This window comes from Capra hircus, chromosome 29 (genome assembly GCF_001704415.2).
Source record: "Capra hircus breed San Clemente chromosome 29, ASM170441v1, whole genome shotgun sequence".
Lineage (NCBI taxonomy): Eukaryota > Metazoa > Chordata > Mammalia > Artiodactyla > Bovidae > Capra > Capra hircus.
Genome location: NC_030836.1, coordinates 44,502,320 through 44,526,516, shown reverse-complemented (window position 1 = coordinate 44,526,516; position 24,197 = coordinate 44,502,320). Strand labels below are relative to the sequence as shown.

Here is a 24,197-nt window from a genome sequence, read left to right as displayed (position 1 = left end):
TAATGTTTTGGGGGCTCATCTATGTTGTTGTATGTTGTCAGAATTTCCTTTAAGGCTAAATAATATTCCATTTTGTTTATCTCTTTGTCTGTCCAAGGTCATTTAGGCTGTTTCCACAATGCCTCCACAAACAGGTGTACAGATACTTGTTTGAGTCTCTGCCTTCCGTGTTTTTGGTGCATAACTAGAAGCGAACTGCTGCGTCATAATCACAGCATAATTTAAACACTCTCAAGTAAACTAATCTTGGTTTCACCAGGCTAACATTTTGCACCAGCACTCTCTTTTTCATCTCCAACAGTTTTTCACACCAGCACCTCCCTGGACAGAAAGTAATGTGCGTGGCAACATCAAGTTTTTGTTTGCTGAGTTTTGATTGGTTTTGATTTTTCATATGAGCAGTGAAAACTCTCACGGAGCCAACTTTTTAAAAATGTATTTATTTTTGGTTGCCCTGGGTCTTCATTGCTGCACACAGGCTTTCTCTTGTTGTGGCAAGAGGAGGCTACTCTTCGATGCAGTGCAAGGAGTTCTCATTGCAGTGGCTTCTCTGTTTCAGAGCTCAGGCTGTGGGGCACGGAGGCTCGGTAGTTGTGGCGCTCGGACTTAGTTGCCCCATGGCATGTGGGATCTTCCTGGACCTGAGACTGAACCAGTGTCTCCTGTATTGCAAGGCACACCCTTAACCACTGGGCCACCAAGGAAGTCCTGGAACCGACTTCTGATGGAAATGCCATCAGTTCAAATGCCAAGACCAGGAGGCTGGGAAGAGGATAAACTGGGAAACTGGGAGTGACTTATACACACTCCTATATAAAATACAGAGGACTAGTAAGGACCTATTGTATAGCACACGGAGCTCTATTCAAAACTCTGTAACCACCCATATGGGAAGAATTTGAAAAACAGTGGATGTATGCTTATATAAATATATAACAGATTCAGTTTGCTGTGCAGCAGAAACTAACACAACATTGTAAATCAGCTAGACTCCAAAAAAATTTTTTTAATGCCAAGACAGTTCTTCTAAGACAGACCTTTTGAGTCCAGATATGAGGAAAACATTAACCATATCTTGACTGGTTGTTAAAAGCTGCAGCAGAAAAAACTTTTTTTTTTGATTATCGGCATCACTTACCAATCTTACAAGTGGTATAATGGCATTTGTCAGTGAAATCTGTTGACTCATCAGCCTGGATAAAGAATCTGTTGTTTTTTCAGTTAATTACCAAGAAAAAAACAAATGTCTTCAGCATCATGGGACATCAGTATGTCTTGTTGTTGCTCCCTCTGAGAGTAGAATCTTTCCACTCTTTTGTTGAGCATCTTGCCCTAACATTCCACTTATATAATTTTACACACTAGCATTATTAATTTCTTTTTTTTTGAACAATAGGTCTGTTACAAATAACTTGTTCTTTGAGGCTTTTTAATATAACAAATGTGGTTATAAAAGCCTTGATCTGTTTGCTTTGTGATACCATAGATAAAAACTAGCACGTTTGTCAAATGGCTGTAATTTGTAAATTCTTTCCAATTTTGCTAAAGCCAGGGCTACATTTGTAAATTGTAATTTTTCATCACTAAGCCTGCCAGATTTGTCTACAGTTCTAAGCTCCTCCTCTTTCACTTCACATCTCATAATGAAACATCACCACTTTGAATCACTAGACGCCTTTGTAAAACACAAATGCTAATAAGATATAAAATAAAAAGGCATCATAATAACTAAACAGGAAACTCGCAAAAAAATTAAATCATTCTGAAATTCACTTCTAACCTATCTAATTCATGTTTTACATTCTTCATATCAACAGCAAAGTGGCAGCGAAGCTGCTGTGTGTGCTAAGTCTCTCAGTTGGGTCCAAATCTTTGCAACCCCATGGACTGTAGCCCACCAGTTTCCTTTGTCCATGGGGATTCTCCAGGCAGGAATACTGGCGTGGGTTGCCATGCACTCCTTCAGGGGACCTTCCCAACCCAGGGATCGAACCAGCCCTCCTGCATTGCAGGCGGATTTTTTACGTCTGCACTACCAGGGAAGCCCAAGAATACTGGAATGGGAAGGAATGCCACGAAGTCACGGGAAAAAATATTTCTTTAGAAAAAAATTTCCTCTGATATTTTTAACTGCAATGCCTGGCTTGCAGAATCTAGGTTCCCTGGCCAGGGATCGAAGCAGCACCAGGTGCAGTGGAAGCGAAGAGTCCTAACCGTTGGATCGCCAGGGAAGTCCCTCCTCTCGTTCTCTACCACATCAGAAAGTGTGTTTGCGCCCCTAAGTCATAGCCGTGCCTAAGGGGGGAGGTAACCCGAAGGACAAAGGTGTGGTCATCCATCTTCACCTCCTCCTCTCCAGGCAACAGCATGTTCACATGTGATGGACAGACTTGTTATCTCATGCTGAAAACTGAGCAAGGCCCCACCCACTGAGCACTGCAGCCGGGGCTGAACAACCCCTCACAAATGAGTTCCAAGGCTGCTCCATTAGGGTCCATCCCTGAAACCGCTGGCATCGCACAGCACACGAGGTTCAAAAATAACACATTTCTTTTTCTCTTCACAAAACAGAATCCCTAACCTAGAAACATCTCAAGTAAATTCTGTGGTTTTGCAGAACTCAGAAATCTCTGCCTTAGACTATCACTCCTGTCTGCTGGTTGATCCACACTCCAGCCCAAAAGAAGCGTGGAAATACCTGCGCCCACATCCTGGGCCTTAAATTGAAGACCCGGAAGTTGTTGCACTGCTTCCGCTCTCACTCTTTGGCCACGCTTAGATGCAAGGCACACTGGGAAATGTCTCTATTTGGGAGAACGTACTGGGAGGAAGAGGAGAATGGAACTGTGAAATAACTGTCCTATTAAAAACTCTTTCCTTGTCTGCGGCTGGCAGCAGACACTGAGCCCCGTGAGGGCCATATCTCATCGCTGGGCACTTGGTACCCAATGGCACTATGAACTTAGCTGTGACCAAGCACTGAGGAAACAGCTCTAGTCAAAGTGGGAACCTGAAAGTTCCAGAAGAGCTGCGCTGGTCATGAATGAATTCTGCTGGATTTCAGCAAGAAGACAGGACAGCATGGTGGAAAGTTTGGAATGAGTGCTGACTTTGTAAGTTCTTATTTATTGAGCAGTTTGTTTATACTCTTTGAGCCGCATTTCCAAATTGGGATAAAACAAAATGGGCATAATATTATCCGTCCTGTGGAGTTATTGTGAGGATTATATTTAAAGTGCATAAAGCTGGTCTTCAGTAACTATTGGCTGTTAGTTTAATTTTAGTAATAACCCAAGAGGGACACTTCCGCTACTGTCAGCCATCGAGACAAGGATGACAATGCTAATTACCATTTGTTGTGCTATTAGTATAAGCTTTACATATCTTAACTTTTTTGACCCTATGAGGTAGGTGTTATTATCCCCATTTTATAGAAGAACAAACAAAGGAAGATTAAGCAACTAAACCAAGGTCACATACCTGTTTACAGTGGAAGTGGGCAATTTGAACCTCAGAGCCAGTACCCAAAAGAGCCCTTCCTGGATAACTGGATAGCCCTTCCTGGGAACTGGACCATCTGGCTTCTTAAAGTTATTTTTTCCAGTAACAGATTTAAAGCAACTGCTGGGCCTCTGATGTCACCCTGAAATTCTTTGCCCAGCTTTGCCATTGACCTACTGGGTCACCTTGGGCCAGTCCCTTCCCCTTCTTGACCTCAGTTTCCTCCTTTTACAATGAAGAGTTGGACACAATGATCTTTGATCCTGAACTATAGCTCAGAAGGAGGCATTTGGAAATTAGGCCTGAGTAGAGGTCTGCCTATGACATCATAGAGGGGAGAATTCCATAAGAAGTCAAGCTTTCAAAAAAAAAAAAAGAAGTCAAGCTTTCCTAGAAGCCCCAGTGTGACGGCTTAGGTGATTAGGCGAGACAGGTTATCCAGGAAGGGCTCTTTTGGGACCACATGTTAAGCTTTCCTCATTCCAGGGTTCCCAGCATAGTCTCAGATCAATCTTCCATGTCTGCAAAGGCTCAAAATGAAGCAGACACTGATGACTCAGATGTGTTGCCTCACCGTGGCTCATCAACCCCATACCATAGGCCAGGCCATGGTGGAGTCCACCACCATCACCAAGGTGCATCCTATCACCATGGGGAGTCCCACCATCATGGCTTATCCCATCATCGTGGTGGACCTCACCACCCTGAAGAATGCCAAGACTTCCATGACAGTGTCTTCTCCCACCCTGCCCACCGCTCCTATCACTCCGCCAACCGTGGTGAGTCCCAGCATCATGGTGTAGACCACCGCTCCACATCCCTTTCCCAGGATCCTTCCCGTGACACTCTCATCTCCCGCCAATCCTATGGTGAGGACCGCTTTGACAGTGAGCACCACCATGGTAGCAGGAGACACCATGGGAGGTCCCACCAACACAGGGAACCCAACCACCATGGTGGGTTTCACCACCAAACTCAGGTTCCTGGAGCCTTTGGGCTCCATCGCCAAAGTGAGTCTCACCACCATAAAGACTCCACCCAATCTAGTAGCCGCTCCCACCTCAGTGAGGCCTATCACCATGGTGAGCACCACCGCAGAAGGCCTACCTCCATGATGTCCTACCACCATGGCCCACCTCACCATGGCGAACGCCACCACAGGGAGCACCAGCACGGCGCACATCCTCATGATTACCCGCACCGAGATCAGCACCATGGGGAGTACCGTCATGGAAGCTCCCAGCTCCTTGGCTCATACACACCCCACACCGTGACCTTAGGCTCCCTCAGCTCTGCCTATTCTCGTCCAGCGGTTTTCCAGCACAGCAAGCCAGACCGAAAGAGCTCAGCCTTCACCTTGGCTGGTTCCCTTAGTACAGTGAACTCACACCCTTCCGAGACCTCCAACAAAGTCTATCCTCAGGACTCCTCTTCCAAAACCTCGGAAAGCTGCCCTGAAGAAGACGAGCACGTTCAGAAGCACAAAGGTGCGTCTCAAGCGCGCCCCTCACCCCCAACTCCAGCTGCCTGGCCCAGGTTCCAGACCTGAGTCAGGCCTGGCATGTCCTTCACAAGGCTCGCTCTCCCCTGCAGGTGTAGTCCATTGGCTCTTCATGCGCCTGACCTGGAATTAGGCACCTCTTCAGGCAGCAATTGTTGGTTCATTCAGTCACTGTCTTCTTCATTCTCATGTTCACCTCTCAAATATTTCCTGTTATTGAATGTGAAAGCTGGTGTAGGTCACTTATCCAACCAAACCCAGACTGCCCAGTGAAGGGGTCCATCACCTGGATCAGAACATTAACCATTGTGGGTTCTGTTTGTCCACATTTCGCCCACTAAACTGTGACCTTCTTGAGGACAGAGGGAAGAACCAGTGCCTGAATGAGGGCCTGGTTGGGGGGCAGGGAGGACCTTGCCTGTTAGCATATAATCCCCCCCAAATTGTTCCCTAGTAGTTCAGTAGACATGGCATTAGCTTCTTGAACAAGAAGCAAGGGATTTGTGTCTGTTTGTGGAAGAGAAGGCGGTCAAGAGGGGGAAGCTATGTCGGAAGCATCTTGTAGGGATAGGCCGAGGTTACCAAGAGGATGGGGTGGCGAGGAAGACTGGGTCTTCCACGTGTAAGCTGCCATATAAGTAAAAAGCGTGGAGTGTAAGAGCCTGGGCCCCTGAAATATGCTCAAATCCCAAGCAGACGGGCACCCGCAGGGCAGGGTCAAGCCCTGGTTTCTATACCAGCGCAGAGTGAGCTCACGGCAGGCAGGCCTGGGAGGGTGCCCAGATCCTTGGGTTCCTTGCCCCAAGAACTTGCCTTTCTGGCCCCGTTACAGTTGTCCGAGCCCCGCGGGCCCACAAGAAGGTGCACTCTTCGGACTTGTTGTGTTGGTTGTGGGAAAAATTAAGCCAGCTCATTTGGGGTCTTCAGAGAATGCTCAGGAAACTGGTTGACTCCCTGGCCTTTGAAACCTTCATCATCTTCATCGTCTGCCTCAACACCATCATGCTTGTGGCTCAGACCTTCGCTGAAGTCGAGGTCCGGGGTGGTAAGAGCCAGGGAGCCCTGTTCACGTAGAGAAAGCCGTTGATGTTGTTCTGGGCCTCCTGTGAGCCTGACCAAGTTCTGGGTGATTTAAACAACTTAGCCCATCTGATCCTCACCCTGGGAGGTGGGCGACATTGTCCAGCAGTTAGAGTGAGGCTCAGCGAGTTTTGCTGAAGTCAACCAGACTGCCAGAGACAGGAGGGTCTTCTAAGCTTGAGCGTGTGCTGTTTGTGACTACAGCCACCAGGTGGCGCATCCGCTCCAAGTACGTTGATTTGCGCAAGAAGGATGCCCAGAACCCATGTCCGCTGGACGGGTCAGGAGGCCCTGGAGGCCAGGAGGCCCTGGAGGGAGGAGGCTGGGAAAGCTGGGAAGACCGTCCCTAAAACTCCAGGGAGCAGAGTGAAGGAAAGGACCTGCCACAGGACCCATAAACTAAGGAGAGAAGAAGAGTGGGCTGATGTTTCTTGCAAGCCGTTTAAGGCTCCCTTGGAAGCCCTTTACTATGTGAAATGCATTTAATGCTCATGAAAATTCTATCAGGCAGACTGTTATATCACCATTTCATAGATGAGGAAAGTGAGGCACAGAGCAGTTGAGACGCACAGCCATTGGACAGAGCCAGCCTCTCCCTAAATGGCTGCTTGCAAGTGAGGTTCCAGCGAGGAGGAGGAGGCAAGGGCTGGGCTGCTGGGGGCAGGGGTGGGCCTAAGCGAGGGCTCCTTCCTCCCTCCCCACCCCATGTCCTCACAGAGTGGTACTTCATGGCCTTCGACTACATCTTCCTCTCCATCTACATTGTGGAAGCTGTGCTCAAAATCATTGCTCTGGGCCTCGCATATTTTTTGGACCCCTGGAACAATCTGGGTGGGTAGAGATGGGGCCTGTGTGTGTGTGTGTAGCAGGATCCCTTGAACTGCCCAGAGGCGACAAAAGCAGGGGGTGTTGGTCCTGGGAGGGCTGTGGGCCTGGGCACGGGGCCTGGGCAGCAGTCTGTGACACCCCTGTGTCTGCAGATTTCTTCATCATGGTCGTGGGTGTGCTGGACTTCGTGCTCATACAGGTCAACTCTTCCTCCACACACGCGATCCACAACCAACGCGTCTTCCGCATCTTCAGGGTCTTTAAGACCCTGCGAGCGTTGCGGGCGATCCGAGTCCTTCGGAGGCTCAGGTTAGCAGGACCACAGCTGCCCATGACAAGGCTGTAGATTTCCAGAATGCTCTTCTGATGAGTCTCCTGCCTTTCACTAGGCTCAGTCTCTAATTTTCCAGAGAGGGGCTGGGACCCGCTGCAAAGTAACTAGCAAACCAGGGATCTACCGCCTCAGTCATCAGCAGTCTGAAATCTGTCATCATCTTTGGTTTCTGGGCACAGACCCACACCCCACTGACACAAGCCTCTGTCTCAAACTCTGCCCACAGATTCCTGACCAGCCTCCAGGAAGTGACCGGGACCCTGGCCCGGTCCTTGCCGTCCATCACCGCCATCCTCATCCTCATGTTTACCTGCCTCTGTATCCATGTCATGGGGCTGGGTGGGAGCATGAGGTGCTGTCATGGACAGAGTGGCGAGGCGGAATCAGAAGTTGGGGTGTGGTGAGGGGAGAGGAAGAGGTGGGGAGAGGACCCCGTGAGCCAGATTTGGTCCTCAACAGCCAGTCCTGTTCTCTGTGGTGCTCCGGGCACTGTTCCACTACTCTGACCCCAAACGCTTCCAGAACATCTTCACCACCATCTTCACGCTCTTCACCATGCTCACCCTGGACGACTGGTCCCTCATCTACCTGGACAGCCGGGCCCAGGGTAGGGCGGGCCTCAGGTTGGGTGGAGGGCAGGGGCTGTCTGGGTGGGCAGACCCTGAGGGCTCAGTTATCCCATCTGCCAAGTGGGGCTTCTGAGCCATGCTGGCCGGGGTGTGGTGAGGACTGGCAAGGGACTCAAAGCTCAAAGGAGCCCACCCCGTCTCTTCCAGGCGCCTGGTACATCATCCCCATTCTCATGATCTATATCATCATCCAGTACTTCATCTTCCTCAAGTGAGCACCCACCACCCTGCACGCCCCAGCTTTACTACCTGCAACCTCACCCCAGGGGCATCCCCTCTGCTCCCCTCTCACTTTGGTTTTGCCACCACAAACCCAGAGGAGGGTGCAGTCTCGCCTCCAGCCCCCTCCTGTCTCTTGCCCCAGCCTGGTGATTGCTGTCCTGGTGGATAACTTCCAGATGGCGCTGCTCAAAGGCCTGGAGAAAGTGAAGCAGGAGGTAGTGAGGGGATGCAGGGAGGGGATCCATTGGGAAGACACAGGGAGGGGGCACAGAAGCCACAGGGAAGGGTGGAGGGTACTCCAGGACAGGCAGACATGGGGCTCTGGCAGAATGGAAGCCTCTTCTTTGCAGAAGGCAGCCGAGCTCCATGAAGAACTGTTGGATGACTCGGTGACGAAGCTCATGGAAGCAGGTACCAGCACCCCACTTCTTCCCTGACGGACAGAGAGTGCCAGGACCAACTTTACTTATTTATTTATTTTTGGCCACACTGGGTGGTTTGCAAGATCTCAGTTTCCTGACCAGGTATCAAACCCAGGTCCCAGGAGTGAAAGCACCAAGTCCTAACCAATGGACCACCAGGGAATTCTTTTGGCCTAGCTTTAAGAGTCTTGGAATCTGAGACTCAGGAGAATGTTCAGAGCTTAGAACTTTGGTCCAAAGAACTCCATGACCATCCGCCACACTGATAGTCAATTCTTGAAAGACCCATTTGCAAAACAACTAACTAGCCACGTTCAGTTCAGTCTCTCAGTCGTGTTCAACTCTTTGCAGCCCCACGGACTGCAGCACGCCAGGCCTCCCTGTCCATCACCAGCTCCCAAAGCTTACTCAAACTCATGTCCATTGAGTCGGTGATGCCATCCAACCGTCTCATCCTCTGTTGTCCCCTTCTCCTCCTGCCCTCAATCTTCCCCAGCATCAGGGTCTTTTTCAGTGAGTCAGTTTTCTGCATCAGGTGGCCAAAGTATTGGAGTTTCAACTTCAGTATCAGTCCTTCCAGTGAATATTCAGGACTGATCTCCTTTAGGATGGACTGGTTGGATCTCCTTGCAGTCCAAGGGACCCTCAAGAGTCTTCTCCAACACCACAGTTCAAAAGCATCAATTATTTGGCGCTCAGCCTTCTTTATAGTCCAGCTCTTACATCCATACATGATTACTGGAAAAACTGTAGCTTTGACTAGACAGACTTTTGTTGGCAAAGTAATGTCTCTGCTTTTTAATATGCTGTCTAGGTTGGTCATAACTTTTCTTACAAGGAGCAAGCATCTTTTAATTTCATGGCTTCAGTCACCACCTGCAGTGATTTTGGAGGCCCCCCCCCCCAAATAAAGACTGTCACTGCTTCCATGTATGGATGTGAGAGTTGGACTGCGAAGAAGGCTGAGCGCCGAAGAATGGATGCTTTTGAACTGTGATGTTGGAGAAGACTCTTGAGAGTCCCTTGGACTGCAAGGAGATCCAGCCAGTCCATTCTGAAGGAGATCAGCCCTGGGATTTCTTTGGAGGGAATGATGCTAAAGCTGAAACTCCAGTACTTTGGCCACCTCATGCGAAGAGTTGACTCATTGGAAAAGACTCTGATGCTGGGAGGGATTGGGGGCAGGAGGAGAAGGGGACAACAGAGGATAAGATGGCTGGATGGCATCACTGACTCGATGGACGTGAGTCTGGGTGAACTCTGGGAGTTGGTGATGGACAGGGAGGCCTGGCGTGCTACGATTCATGGGGTCACAAAGAGTCAGACTGAGAAACTGAACTGAACTGAACTGAACTGCTTCCATTGTTTCCCCATCTATTTGCCATGAGGTGATGGATCCAGATGCCATGACCTTAGTTTTTTGGATGTTGAGTTTTTAGCCAACTTTTTCACTCTCCTTTTTCACTTTCATCAAGAGGCTCTTTAGTTCTTCTTTGCTTTCTGCCATAAGGGTGGTGTTATCTGGATATCTGAGGTTATTGATATTTCTCCTGGAAATCTCTGAGATCTAGCCACATTACGATTCACCAAACATTCATTTCTGTTAATAATGTACAAAGTTTATAGCAGTTGGTCTTATATGAGATGACTTCAACTGTCCTTGAGGCTTTTGTCAAGGTGTTATACACACTTGTCCAGAGTCACTCAAAGAGGATCGAGAGTCTATAAAAATGAAGTTTCCTGTACATGTTCATTTTTACACATCTGACTTTCTGGGTGAACAGATTTTGAGCCAATGGCTTTGCCTCCTGCTGAAAGATGTTCAGAACTTCAGAATCTGAACTCCGGAATCCCACTCCTAGGATCGTCAACACCAAAGGATTAAAGACCCTCAAGTGTCACCTGGCCCCTCACCTGCCCTCTCCATCTTGGGCACTCAATGCAAAAAAAAAGCTTAAAACAAAAAGAGGAATTAATTGTCTCAGATACTTAGTAACTTGTCTTCAGCTGAAAACAAGGCAGGAGGAGAAGGGGACAATTCCCTGACCAGGGATCGCACCCATGTCCCCTGCATTGGAAGGCGGATTCTTAACCACCAGACCCAGGGAAGTCTCCAGGCAGCAGCTTGACTTCCCCCTTCTTTCTCTACATCCAGAGCCTAAAGAGGTGCTAAGTGAACACACTATACAGAAGCAGCTCATTGAGAAAAAGTTTGGAGCCATGACTGAGAAGTAAGGAGATGCAAAGGGAGGGGAGGTGTCAGGTCTGAGGGGAGAGGCCTGGGGGCCGACTGGGCCCGGACAGCTGGGGACTTGTGGCTGTGCTCATGGCAGGGGTCCTTGGCACAGACTTCTGGCGCTCAGGAGAGCCTTCTCCCGGAAAGCCAGGCCTGCCCCACCTCGTCCAGACTGGCTTCAAACCAGCCTTCCAGGCTCTTTGCTGCTAGCAGAGCTCGAGCCCCAAGCTCTCTGATCATGGCACCTCTCACCGCCCTGGCCCATCCTGGCTTTATGCACAGCACAGCACACACATGTCCACCTTCAGGCCTTTGCCCGCCCTGTTCTCTCTGCTGGGATGTTCTCTGGCTGCCAACAGCAGGCATAGGTGATCAACAGCTGGAAGAACTGAGATCCAGTCCTGCTCATTTCACCTCCTGGCTGCTCTCCCAGCTGCCCTCCGCCCTCCACATCCCAGCTCCTCAGCCCCTAGCGTGGGCTGGGACTTGACTCCTCTGTGATATTTTCTTTGGGGGTTTTTCAGTCTCCAAACTCTTCCCCACTGGCCCACCCTCGCCTCCACTGAGAGTGGTCTTTGTTTTTGTTGCTGTTTTGCCTGTTGGTTTTAATCTTTCTTCCTTCTACTTTCTTTTTATTTACTTAGCGATCTTTGTTATTTTTTTAAAAAAATATTTGGCTTTTCCTGCCTTCTCTGAGTTTGCAGCCTTATAAGGGCTCCTGCCTCCCTTCTCTTAAGGTCAGGGCACCTCACTCTGACCTTCCCTGAGTGTCTTCATCTTGAATTCATCCATCCTCTAAAAACTCCTTCCTTGAAGCCTGCCTGGTCCTCAGGACACTCCCCACTGTTCACAGATCTGGGCGCGCTGGGAACTCTGTCTATGCTTAGCAAACCCTCAAAGTGTCTTTCAAGCTCAGCCCAGTGATGCTTCCTCCAGATGTCTTTCCTGATACCGGGTCAGGTTTTCCTCCTCTGGGTCCCGCAGTGCCCTGTGTTTACACTTGTCACCAGTGTAAACACCCTTGGCGTGCCTTCTTGGCTCTGTCACAGACGGAGCTGCTTGTGGCAGGAGCTGTTTCTCTTTTGTTTCTGTGTCCTCCAAGCACCATGCGATGTTCCACGATTTCAGTGTTGTTTGATGGCTGGACTGATAAGGCACGCTGGCAGTGAGGGAGTTAATAAATGGGAAGTGGGTGGGGGTGGGGCCAGGGAAGAGCAGGTGGGTGGAGAGAGAGGTGAGAGAGGGAAAGGGTGGGATGGTCCCATGGGTGAGTCAATGGATAGATAGCCAGGCGAGTGTGCCAGTAGGTGGCTGAGTGGGTGCATGAGTCAGGGTGGGGTAGGTTGGACGGATGCAGGGGCAGGTGGTTGGGAGGTAAACAATCGCCAGAACTCTCCATGGTCCAGGCAGATGATGGGGCTGCAGGGTATATGTGGAAAAGGAAATACACCATGGAGGGCCCACACAGAAAAGGGCGGGCCGTGGCTGAAGATGGAGGCGTAGGGTGCTGTGAGTGCGGGGGTTGAGGGGTGCGGAGGCACTCTGGGGGCTGAGATGGCCCAGCTTTGCCCCCTCTCCACCGCCCTCAGGCAGCTGGAGACCCTGTTCCACTTCCTGCAGCTGGTGGCTGGCGTGGAGCATTACCAGCTGAAATTCCGCTCCCAGGCCGCTGTCATCGATGAGATTGTGGACACCACATTCGAGGTGAACCAGGCAGGACCTGGGAGGAGCCAGGTGGAGAGGACGGGGCACTGGAAGGCTAGGCTTCGGGTGTTTGTGCCCGGAAGTGGCCCGAGTGAGAAAAGTGTGGGCCTCCCGGAAGCAGAGGCCGGCGCCATCACTTCCCACCCCCTCCCCCACAGACTGGAGAAGAGGACTTCAGGAAGTGACCCCCAGAGAGGCAGCCTGGGTCCAGACTTCAGCCTCTGGCTGGCTGTCCACCAACTCCGGCCAAGTCCCCATATCCGCTGGAAAGATCACTGGGCCTGTGGGGGTGGGGGGGAGGCGGCCAACAGAGTTTTAAAATCCCAGGTGGCTCTGTGTCCTCACCGGCTCGGCCGAAGCATAAGGGAACCTGTGTGCACGCATGCACGTGTAGCCTGGAGCATGTATACACGGGAGTGTTCTGGGTGACAGGCTTGTCCTTGGATCCCTTCCTGCCCCACTGGGGCCTGGCATCCTGGCTGGGCCTGGCATCCTGGCTGGGCCTGGCAGGGACTTAACAGCAGCCGGGGGCAGGTTGGGGGGGTGATGTGGAAAGTGGACCAGGCTCAGTGATGGACGGAGAGTGGGCAGTCACCCTGCTTCTGGGAGGGAGCCCGGTCTGGCCCAGGAGATGGGAGAACAGGTTAGAACAGCGCATGGTTGTCAAGAGCCCAAGGGACCAGGAGGCTCCGGGAATGAGGGCTCAGAGCCCAGGAACTCGGGCCTACCGGCACCCTCAGCATCCAGTATCAGGGTGCCAACTCGCTGGGGACAGCCTGAGCCCAGAAGGCAGAGGTCATCACCACACCCTGCCCTGCCTGGGGTCAGGCTAAAGAGCCTCGGAGAGGGGAGAGGAGGGAGGCTGTTCAAGTCCTCCCAGCCTTGGGGTGGGGATGGGGAAGGGTGTGTGTGGCGGGGACAAGCCTCTGGTAGAGGAAAGCGAGGAATGAGCGCCCCTGTAGGATGCTCAGGTTGGCAGTGGGCACCAAGCGCTAAGTCCCGCTCATGTCCAGCCAGAGGGAGTTCTCCCACCACCCACAATACCCACCTTACCTCTAGCAGAGTGAAGCTGGAGGGAATCAGGGACAGAAGCCCAGAGCAGGGGCTGAGCGGTGGCCATTTCCCTCTCCACCCCGTCTACGTCCAGTCTGGACCAGACAGTGGCCATGTCTCTGGGCCCCAGAGAGAAGCAGCACGTCTCCTCCTGTGCCCCAGCCCAGCCGAGAGGACAGACGGACTGTGCGGAGGAAACGCCCACCAGGGACTTGGGCACAGATTCCAGGGGTAGAGAGACCACTGGCCTCACCTCACCGCACGACCTCACACATTCATTCAGCATTTCCTGCCCCTGAGTCCATGCCAGCCATGCAGGAGGTTCCTGCTTGCTGACACCTGGGAGCCAGCCAGCAGCAGAACGACCGCAGCTGCCATATCTGACAGGCTTGAGTTTCCCCTACAACCCTCAGTCCCGTCAGACTCAGCTCCTCAGGCCCACTGCCACCCCGTTCAGCCTCCGAGGGCTCGAGGAGCACGACCTGGGAGCTGGGGCTGTTCCTTGTTAAGTCCCAGCATCGGGCAGGAAGCCGGCCAGGCAGGAGCGGGCGTGAGGCCTGGCCGGGCTGCAGGCAGCGGCTGCCAGGTGCTCCCCGCGGCCACCCTGCCCGCCCGCCTGGGGCCTGGTGGGGCCCACCCTCTGAGCTCCCTCAGGATCTGGTTCCCGCCCATCCTGTCCTAGACACGCACAGGTGTGCATCCGGGCGTCTGAGAGACAGCTCCAGCCGGGGCCTGTGGGTCTGTTTGGGGGGCTGTGTATACATTCCAGGTTGTCCTCAGTGTGAGGCTGTTGTTCCCGTGTTTGTGTCTGTGCTTCTGGGTTGCTTGGTCTCATGCGTGTGTGTGTGTGTGTCTGTGTGTCTGGGAGCGATCCGAGGATCCATGGTGGGGGTGTGTGTCTGTGCTTCTGGGTTGCTTGGTCTCATGCGTGTGTGTGTGTGTGTCTGTGGGTCTGGGAGCGATCCGAGGATCCATGGTGGGGGTGTGTGTCTGTGCTTCTGGGTTGCTTGGTCTCATGCGTGTGTGTGTGTGTGTCTGTGGGTCTGGGAGCGATCTGAGGATCCATGGTGGGGGTGTGTGTCTGTGCTTCTGGGTTGCTAGGTCTCATGCGTGTGTGTGTGTGTCTGGTGTCTGGAGTCTTGAGAAGTTCTGGATGCGTGTGTGCCTCTTGTGTAGTGAGTGTTAATTCCAGCCACAGACTCAGGTGTGCAAAACATGTTCCAACTCTATTTCTTTAAAGGACATTAAACTGCATCTGTCCCCTCACCCCTTCTATGGACAGCGGATTTGACCTCACTCCCCTGGGGGCTCCCTGCCAGCCCCTTCCAGGGGTCTTGCTCAGGACAGAGGGTGGGGGAGTCCTCCTGGCATGGGGCCCACAGCGTGTGTGTCTTGGCCAGCAGGGGCTCTGCCATCTCTGGGCCACATGCTGGTCTAAGAATCTCACGGGATGAGAGCTCAGTGTTCTGGGGCGGCGTGGGCTAAACCCCCAAGCGCCGCTCTGAGCGGTCCTGGCAGCTGAGAGGGAACAGGGCTCAGGCGCCCCTCAGCCTCCCCTGGCTGCTGTCTCCTTCCTGTCCTGGGGCATCATCTCTCTCCTGTGACTTTGTCTCCCCACCCATAACTTGGCAAACTCTGGGAGTCTCTGGAGGTTTGTTCCTCTGTCTGTGATGCTGGGCTATTTAGGGGACTCCAAATTTGGGAGCTGAACTTTGCACCCTTAGCATCTTCTGGGCTGAGATGGCAGAGGCCGAGCATGGGGTGGTGTGGGCACCCTGTTGGCTGGAGCGGGGTTGCTGGGAGTGGGAGTGGGGGATGAGAGAGGGACTCAGAAGAGACCAATGCCAGAAGCAGTGCTAGCAATTTATTGCCGTAGATATGGTCCAAGGAACTGACATGCCCTCCACCCATGCGCCCAGTCCTCCCCAGCCTCATTGGCTCCCTCTCTCCCCTAAGCCCACAGGGGTCTCTACAGGGACACACAGTCATGCTTTAGAAGCTGGGAGGAGTTCTTCCAGGGAACCACAAGGATCTCAAAGTCACAGCGCAGCTTCTGCAGAGAGAAGGATGAAAAAGGTGGGGTGAGCCCAGGCCCCAGGCCACCACCTCCCAACAGCCCTGTGCCTGTGACACTCTGGGATGCAAGAAGGAACAGCGAATTAGATGGTCAGGACCACCAGACCCAAGACCTTCCCAGCCAACCCCAGCCTCCCACCCCGCCAAGTCCAGGGGAAGCCCCAGTCTGCTCCTCTCTGCACCCTCACCCTAGCCTCGCGGCTGAGTCAGCCAGACATCAGCCCGGCCAGCCAGACCAGTTCAGGCTGGGCATCCTGAGGGCCCGGCTGCTGGGCTGATGCCTAACTGGGGACACAGCTGTTACCTCCTGCTGTGCTTCTGCGGCCAGGGGGCAGGTGGTGAGGTCTACATGGTCTCCAGCCACGGCACTCTTCCGGCAGGCCGTGCTCTCCATGTCTACGGTCAGGTAGTACTTGATGCCCGCCACCAGCTGGGGCAAAGGTGGGCACAGGTCAGGGGTGCCTGGAGACGACCCTTGACCTGGACCTCTCACCTCCCTCCGTGTCCTCCCATCACCCATCACCTTCCCCTGGGCCTAACCAGCACACGGCCTTTGGATTCAGACCTGGGACGGGGGGACTGGAAAGGCAAGGAGAGGGCAGCAGGGAGTTCTGGTGGGGTCCCTGGTGAGGCGGGCAGAGCCTGGGCCAGACAGTAGCCTGAGACTCAAGTCCACACAGCTGCCCCTTCTCTCTCACCCCACCACACCCCAATCCGCCTTTCAGGACAAGGCCGATTCAGGGTTGAACCTTATTTGAAATTCAGAGATTCTGCTCCGCATGGACTTTTGACGTTAACTGGATTTTGAAAACTGTTGTGTTAAGATGCCACCCTGATTACTCTTAGTCCCCCCTCCATCTGGGGCCCGGCTGGGGCCGCTGTCGCCTCCCCGCGCTGTCGGCGCCGCCCCTTCCCCGGCCCCGCCCGGCCGCCCGCACCTGGCTTTGCGCCCGGAGGATGGTGATGTCGCGGTAGTAGTAGTCGCTGTTGCTGCCCATGTTGTAGTTGGCCACGGCCGCCTGCGCCGCCTTCTGCACCTGCGGGTCGCTGGGCGACAGCTCCTGCAGTTCTCCGACCTTGCGGTCCCCCGGCCGGGCCCGGGCGTCGCGGGGCAGCACCAGGAGGCAGAATGCGAGCAAGGCCAGGGCCATCGGCAGCAGGAGGCTCGGACGCGCCATGGCCGTCGGTGTCGGTATCTGACCGCGGCCGGCGCCGCTTTTATGGGCTCCGCGGGCCCGCCTGGCCCCGCCCGCCGCTCGCCGCGCGCCCCCGCAGGCGGGGAGGGATCCACCCAGCCTAGTTGGTCCACACGTGAGGCCACCTGCGGGGTGCCGAGGAGGACAGCGGGCAGGCCCGAGCACACCTGGGCATCACCACCACGCTGCTTGCCCTCCAGGCACACCTGGTTGGGGAGGGCAAGGACTGCGACAGCTCCTAGCCACAAGTGCCACCACAGGGGCAGTTCACAGAGACCCATCCCATATGAGAAACCCACAACAGCTACTAGCAAGCTCTTAACTATCTCCAATGCGTAGTGTTAGAGAAGTTACTTAACCCTCATTGCCTCAGTTTCCTCCTCTGAGAAATGGGTTGCTTCGAGGGTTCAATAAGTGCTTAGGGGAGGCCAGGTGCTATATAAACAGCAGGTACACAGGAGTCCTTACTGCGCTGAGCCGGGCACTGTTTAACCCTCATGACCAGCATGAGGTAGGGATCAGTGAGCAAGGGTTCCATTTTATAGACGAGTAAACAGGACACAGAGTAAACAACTGATTTTGCCCTAGAACACAGGCTGGTAACTAGTAAATGGTGACACTGGCTTTTGAGCCCAGGCAGGCGCTGGTGGTATAGGATCCGCCTGCCAACGCAGGAGACGTAAGAAAGTTCAATCCCTGGGTTGGGAAGATCCCCTGGAATATGAAATGGCAACCCGCTCCAGTATTCTTGCCAGGAAAATCCCATGGACAGAGGAGGCTGGCGGGCTACAGTCCATGGGGTCACATAGAGCTGGACACGACTGAGCGCGCACACACACACACACACACACACACAGCAGACACAGTCTAACTCAAATCTGTGTTCTCAGTCCAGAGGGAGCCCAAAAGGTAACTGGCCAGGAGTGTGGGTGGTCCCAGCTCTGCCATTTACTGCCTGGGGGCCTTCCAGCAAGCCCTTTGACCTCTGGGAGCCTCAGTCCTCACCTGAAGAAAGGTGACAACTCTTGTCTTCTAAGGTCTTGCTAATTATAATGGCCTGAAACTGGGTCACTCATAGGTAAACTGGGCATATGTTGGAAGTACCAGCAAAACAAGGCTGTGATTTTTAACTTTTTGGGCACACCCTGCATGTGGGATCTTATTTCCCAGACCAGGGATAGAATGCACATCTCCCTTTGGAAGGGTGTCTTAACCACTGGACCGAGATGGCGGAGGAATAGGACAGGGAGACCACTTTCTCCCCCACAGATTCATCGAAAGAACTTGAGCACCGAGCAAATTCCACAGATGCTGGCAGAGGACATTAGGCACCCAGAAAAACCACTGGACCAGTAGGAAAGTCCCAGGGCTATGATTTCTGGGGGGAATAATCTGACACAATATAAAAAGCAGCACTGAAGTAGTCAACACAGGAAAAGTTTGACATGTTTTAGAATTTTCTACAATTAATGTTTTAAGAATTTACGGTGCGTGCTTAGTGGCTTCAGACTTTTTGAGATCCTATGGACTGTAGCCCACCAGGCTCCTCTGTCCATGGGATTCTCCAGGCAAGAATTCTGGAATGGGTTGCTATGCCCCTCTCCAGAGGATCTTCCCAAGCCAGGGATCAAACCAGCATCTCCTGCGTCTCCTTTATTGCAGGCAGATTCTTTACCGCTGAGCTACTGGGGAAGCCAAGTGCAGGGCAGTTTGTACTTTTAATCACTTGTTGTGGAGGGGGAGGGTGTTTTTTGCTCTGGGGACACCAATCTTTAGTGCTTCAGGGCTGCTGAGGATCTTACCTGGGGCTTGGGAGAGGTGGTGGTTTTCAGTAAGCAAAAAAGTGTTGGGGCTTAATAAGTGGCAGCTATTATTGTGATGAATATTATGAGTAAGCATTCAAGATTCCCTGATCCCAACCCCAATTCCCAGACCCTCAGAATCCCAAGGTCAGGAAAGGCAGGGATTTCTCCCAGGGAGACCAGGAGCAGCATGTAGTCACTGCCCAGTCCAGATGCTGCCCCACACCCTCAGCACAGCTGTGAAAAACAATCTTGGGATGCCCACGAATAGTCACAAGTTTGTTGTGGGCTCAGGTGTCTGCCTTAAAGGGACAGACCACTTATGGAGTCCAAGCTCCCTCTGCTCGCCATATGACAGGCCAGTGAATCCCAGAGACAAGGTGCTGAGGCAAGGGATACAACTATATTTGGAGAGCTGGCTGACGGAGAAGATGGCAGACTAATGTCTCAAAATGACCATGCTGTTGGGGTCTGGATGCCAGGCTCGTTTATAGAACCTGAGGGAGAAGCAATGAGGAACTAAAGTCAAAAGGCCCAGCAGAGAGAGGAGGTAAAGTAAAAAGGGCCTTCAGTCTTGCAAAACATCTCCAGGAGGGCCAGCATTCAGAAGGGGCATGTTAATCCCCTTTTTGTAGTCATTCACAGAGGGACAGAGTCAGATTCTCTATGAGCTGAACAAAGGCACTTTAGTTTCACAGTCAGGCAGAGGGCCAGGGTCCTTTGAGGCAGAACATTATGTCCTGGCTTCCCAGGTGGCTCTGACAGTAAAGAATTCACCTACAATGCAGAAGCCTAGCGTTCAATTCCTGGATCAGGAAGATCCCCCAGAGAAGGGAATGGCTATCCATTCCAGTATTCTTGCCTGGAGAATTCCCTGGGCAGAAGAGCCTGGTGGGCTAAAGTTCAGGGGGTCGCAAAGAGTCAGACATGACTCAGTGACTAACACAACACATAAGAACAGCAGGAAGAGTCTAAAAAACAGTTCCAATGTGGAGTGAAAACTGGTTCTTCTCTGCAACAGACCCATTTGTGCAAGAGCTGGGGAGAGCTTGGCTTGATGAGGAGGCCAAGGCCAGGCAGGAGCCAGGCCAAGGGAGCCTGGCCGTGGGGGAGTAAGAGGCCCAGGCTGCAGCACACGCTGGGAGAGGTGGGGAGGCAGCCCAAGCGGCCAGGCACCTCCTTGGGTTCCTCTAGGCCTGCGCTCCTGCCACTGGGAACTCAGCTGCAGCTGCACTTAAATCTGCACCAGCTCCCTGGGAAGCTAGCCAAGGGCCAGTGTCCCCAGCTCACTTGTCCCTACCCTGCCATTCCTTTGTGCTGACACCAACAAATCTTTTGCACACCAACCTAACAATTTCCAAAGACTTTTCACCGGCTGGTCTATTCTCACAAACACCCGAGTTAGTAAGCACCATCATTTTGCAGGTGAATAAAGTTGTTCAGAGGTCAGGACAGCTGAAGACCCTGGACCCAATCAGAGTAACGTTAGAAACATAGTACGGCCTGAAACTCCAGGGACAGTCCCCATGACTACCTTTCTGGGCTTCAGACTGGCACCCTCCAAGGAAGCAGCCTGTAACATGAGCTGGGCCCAGCTCTGGCCACCTGGTGATCTTCCAGGGGCCTCTCACACTTCCAAGACCCAGGCTTACACTGAACCTTCATCCCTACTAATAACCATCATAATCTCTGGCTAATTACCTAACTGCTCTATCCTTGGGTCTTTTGTTTTTGTTCTCCCTTTTATCTTCTACTGTTCTGAGATGTATCTAACAGACAGAAAAGTACAGTGTCTTGGATCACCACCATACAGGTCAAGAAGTGGAAACTGCCACTCGCAGCCCCCTATGCTCCCAAGCATCACACCTGTCTCTTTCCCCCAAAGGCAATCATTCCCCACTTCTCTTTCTTTACCAATGACTTTTGCAATAAGCTTCCCTGGGGCTCAGACAGTAAAGAGTCTGCCTGCAGTGCGGGAGCCAGGTTCGATCCCTAGGTCGGGAAGATCCCCTGGAAAATGAAATGGCAACCCACTCCAGTATCCTTGCCTGTAAAGTCCCATGGAGGAGCAGTCTGGCAGGCTACAGTCCATTGAGGTCACAAAGAATTGGACACAACTCAGTGATTTCATTTTCTTTGGCAAAAAGCATTTTTTCCCCTTCTAGTTTTACTGCCTCTGCAAAGAGCCCCGCATGTGGATCCAGCTGGGAGCCCCTGTGAATGAACAAAGCCGCTGTGAACATCTGCTCAGGAGCTGACGCAGGTGTGCCTTGCGTCCTGTCCCATCCCTGGCGAGGAATTGCTGGCTCACAGGGTGGGTCTTCAGTTTTACTGGCAAACACCCAACTGCTTTCCCCAATTGTTCACACCAATTTACACTCCCACTAGTTGGATATCTGTTCCTGTTGCTCCATTTCTTCATCAGAACTTGGTATTGTCTGACTTAAAATTTTTTGCCAATCCTGTGAGTGTATAATGGCATCTTATTTGCGTTTCTGACGGACTTAATCTGACCGAACACCTTCTGACATGCTTATTCACCACTCAGGTATTCCTCTGTGGCTGCCCTCCAGGTCTTTCACCCATTTTTCTATTGTATTGTCTGCTCTCTCTTGACTGCAGCTCTGGAGTCCTGTGTCATCTATGTGGGTCGCAAATATCCTTCCTCACCCTGGGTTAGGCTCCTCACTCACTCTGATTATCCTGAACAAAATTTCTATGATGGAGTTGAATCTATCAGCTTTTTAATCTTTCCCTATTCTGAAATCATGAAAATCTACTCATGCTATCGCAGTGTTTCTATTTATGATGTCATTTCTCCCCTCACCAGACTTTAAGCCCCGAGGACGAGGAAAATTCTATAAATAAGTAGCTCCTGAACACGACCAGCACTGCATCTGATCCTTACAACAATTTCATTTTCCAGGTGGGGAAACTGAGTCTCAGAGAGACCAAGCGCCGTGAGCAAACACCACCCATGGCTCTCAGGTCCATGGGTTTCCATGTGATGTTTTGAGGACCAGTCTGGCTACTTCCCAGTAGTAAGTCCATGGAGTCAGCCTGACCCTCTAGTTTCATCTGTGGAAAACAAAACAAACACTTATTATGAATGAAAAAAAATGTTTACACAAACCTTAGCTCTGAACCTGGTTCATAGTAAGTCCGATAAACAGATGATGAAGATATACCAAATACAAGTGTAACGCACTCAAGCCTGCCCACCCAGTTGGGTTGCCCACACACTTTCTGCCTCCCTGAGAACAGGGCGGACTGCATGAGCCCCGCCCACTCATCCCAGAGACCAGGAGAACACATGACCAATGGCAGGTAGACCTCAGTCCACATCCCATCCACCCTTTTCCTGCTCTGACTCCCTCGGACTTTCCACCAGGTGCTGACTAACCCAGCTGTTGACCACACGGATGTCTGGATCCCAGGAAGGAACCAACCCACTCGCTCTCCCACGTTGGTGAGGGATTGAGACACTCCAAGGCACCTGCCCAAGGCCCGTATTGCCAGGATGGCCGCCCTTGGGAGTGTGAGGGAAGCTGCCAGTTTCGATCTGCACTGATAAGCAGTGTGGCAAACCTGGTCAGTCCCTGGGGAACAGGCAACTCCCAGCCCGCCTGCTTCCCACATACAAAGCCCAGTCATGAAGGCCACTGGCTTTATTGATTTATAAAACTTTACAAGGACAGTGACTGTTCTGCCAAAAAGACTACCAAATGGCATAAAAGAGACCACAGGTGGGGGTGGGGGTGAGGGACAGGGCCAGGAATCCACTCAGAAAAGCTGGTAATTATTGTCACGAAACTGGCAGGGAAAGGAGAAGGAAAATGCATGCAAGGGTGAGAATTCCAAAAAAGTTGAAACGGTGAGGGGAGAGAACTCCCCAAAGGCCCTGGAGTACATGGGAGGTGTGCACAACAGCAATCTCTTCTTTTGTAGAGGACAGAGGAGGAGTCCTCACTAGGCTGCAAACTCTGGAGACTCAATGCTGGGGCTTGGGATCGGGGGCTCCCCAGAGAGCATCACAAGAAGGCATCACACCACTCTCGCAGGCAGCCAAAGCAGTCCCGGGACTGCTTGGCATTGGCGCCACACGTGTCCTTCAGCCATTCCCGGAAGAGGTCTTCATCTTTCTTTAGGACCAGAAACTGGCCGAGGACCACATAGGCCTGCAAAACGGGCAAAGCAAAAGATGGGCTGCTGAGTGCTGTGTAGGACTAAGAACAAGAAGACCACTTCCTGGGACTTCCCTGCTGATCCAGTGGTGAATAATCTGTCTTGCAATTCAGGGGACATGGGTTCAATCCCTGGCCCGGAATCTACAATCCTACTTGCTGTGGGGCAACTAAGCCCGTGGGTTCTGGAGCCTGTGAGTCACAATGAAAGATCCTGCAAGCTGCAACTAAGACCCCAGGGCAAACAGAAACAAATAAACATCACGGGGGGGAAAAAGGGCCACTTTCCTGTGGCTCCCCACACAGGAGCCCAAGAGGCAGGGTGGGTTCTGCCCGGCTGACTCTGCCGATCACACAGGAGCGTCCACTCCCCAACAGATACACACACCCTCCTCACTCCCCAGCTGCCGGGAAATGCTATAGTTGCGCCTCGCCCCCCTCCCAACTACAGGCAGCCACTCCACACCTTATCAAAGCCCCTTTCCTCCAGTTTCTTGCCCAGGACTTCGCCAATCCCGGCCAGGCTTCCCACTGGCTTCTCCCCCATGGGCTCTGCCACGAAGTCTCGGTGCTTTTGGGAGGTTGTCATCTCGATCAAGCTTAATCTGGGAATCCCAAGAAGAGGGAAATTAGGGCTGAAAACCCGGGAACGCCAGAAAACCCACTGGCAATCTCACAGGAAGAGAATGCCAGAGCAACTGTTATGGGCGCTTTCTCGATTCCCCCCACTTCACAGATGAGAAAACTGAGGTCCAAACAGAGTCTTTTCCTCACTGTTTAAGAGCTTAGTCTCGCCCAGTCCCTGCGGAAGCTGGGTTTTGGCACCGCCCCCGAGGAGAAACTATCTTGCCCTAACAGGCGGCGCAAGCAGGACAAAGGTAAGATTTCCACAGTACCCAGGGCCCGCCCTGAAAGTGTCACTCCTCTGTGACCTTGGCTGGGCAAAAGCAGCACTGACTCGGGTCTGGAATGGCCACTTGGCCCGAAAAGCAAACGAAGGGCTCCCTGACCCCGCCGCCGCCGCACAGGCTGCTCACTGAGCGAAGGCGCAGCCCGAGCGCGCACACCCGCGCAGCCAGCAGCGTCAGCGCCACACCTGGACGCCCGCCGCGCCCTACGCCGTGGACCCCGCCCCCAAGGCGCCGCGCCCCGCCCCTCCCAGCGCCTCGCCGAGCCCTCTCGGAGAGCGCATCGTCTGGCCCGTCTCAGCCCTTGCGGGCCCTCTCCTCCCTGCCTCCCCCTCCTCCCCGCGCCCGTTCTGGCCTCCAGCCCGAGCCCTGTTCCGCGGCTCGCGCTCACCCGCAGCTCCAGTTCCTGTAACGGCTTCTCCCGCCACCCGGCTGCTCCCGCCGCTACCTCAGCCCACTAGAACTTTCTTCCACTTCCGCTTCCGGGTCGCCTCAAGGCCCCCCCCCCCCAAAAAAAAAAC

At 52.9% G+C, this 24,197-nt stretch overlaps 3 protein-coding genes across 4 annotated transcripts; 1 reads left to right on the top strand and 2 right to left on the bottom strand.

The window, feature by feature from the left end:
* CATSPER1 (cation channel sperm associated 1) lies at positions 4,629-12,642 on the top strand. Its single transcript, XM_005700002.1, has 13 exons — positions 4,629-4,722; positions 4,812-4,988; positions 5,835-6,047; positions 6,800-6,913; positions 7,063-7,219; positions 7,471-7,562; positions 7,708-7,851; positions 8,021-8,084; positions 8,238-8,310; positions 8,449-8,506; positions 10,673-10,748; positions 12,343-12,457; positions 12,616-12,642. Exons 1-13 carry the CDS (start codon positions 4,629-4,631, stop codon positions 12,640-12,642), a joined length of 1,404 nt encoding a protein of 467 aa, XP_005700059.1.
* Positions 15,353-16,822, bottom strand: CST6 (cystatin E/M). The gene is made up of 3 exons (XM_018043270.1): positions 16,525-16,822; positions 15,891-16,016; positions 15,353-15,563 (listed from the first exon to the last, which is right to left on the bottom strand). The coding sequence occupies exons 1-3, from the start codon at positions 16,762-16,764 to the stop codon at positions 15,480-15,482; spliced, it is 450 nt and encodes a 149-aa protein (XP_017898759.1). The 5' UTR covers positions 16,765-16,822; the 3' UTR covers positions 15,353-15,479.
* On the bottom strand, positions 22,238-24,191 carry BANF1 (barrier to autointegration factor 1). Of its 2 annotated transcripts, none has more exons than XM_018043269.1 (3): positions 24,068-24,191; positions 23,235-23,373; positions 22,238-22,762 (listed from the first exon to the last, which is right to left on the bottom strand). In XM_018043269.1, exons 2-3 carry the CDS (start codon positions 23,355-23,357, stop codon positions 22,616-22,618), a joined length of 270 nt encoding a protein of 89 aa, XP_017898758.1. In that variant the 5' UTR covers positions 23,358-23,373; positions 24,068-24,191; the 3' UTR covers positions 22,238-22,615. The 2 variants fall into 2 exon arrangements, with proteins under 2 accessions (XP_017898758.1, XP_005699968.1); XM_005699911.3 differs by lacking the exon at positions 24,068-24,191 and adding an exon at positions 23,665-23,789.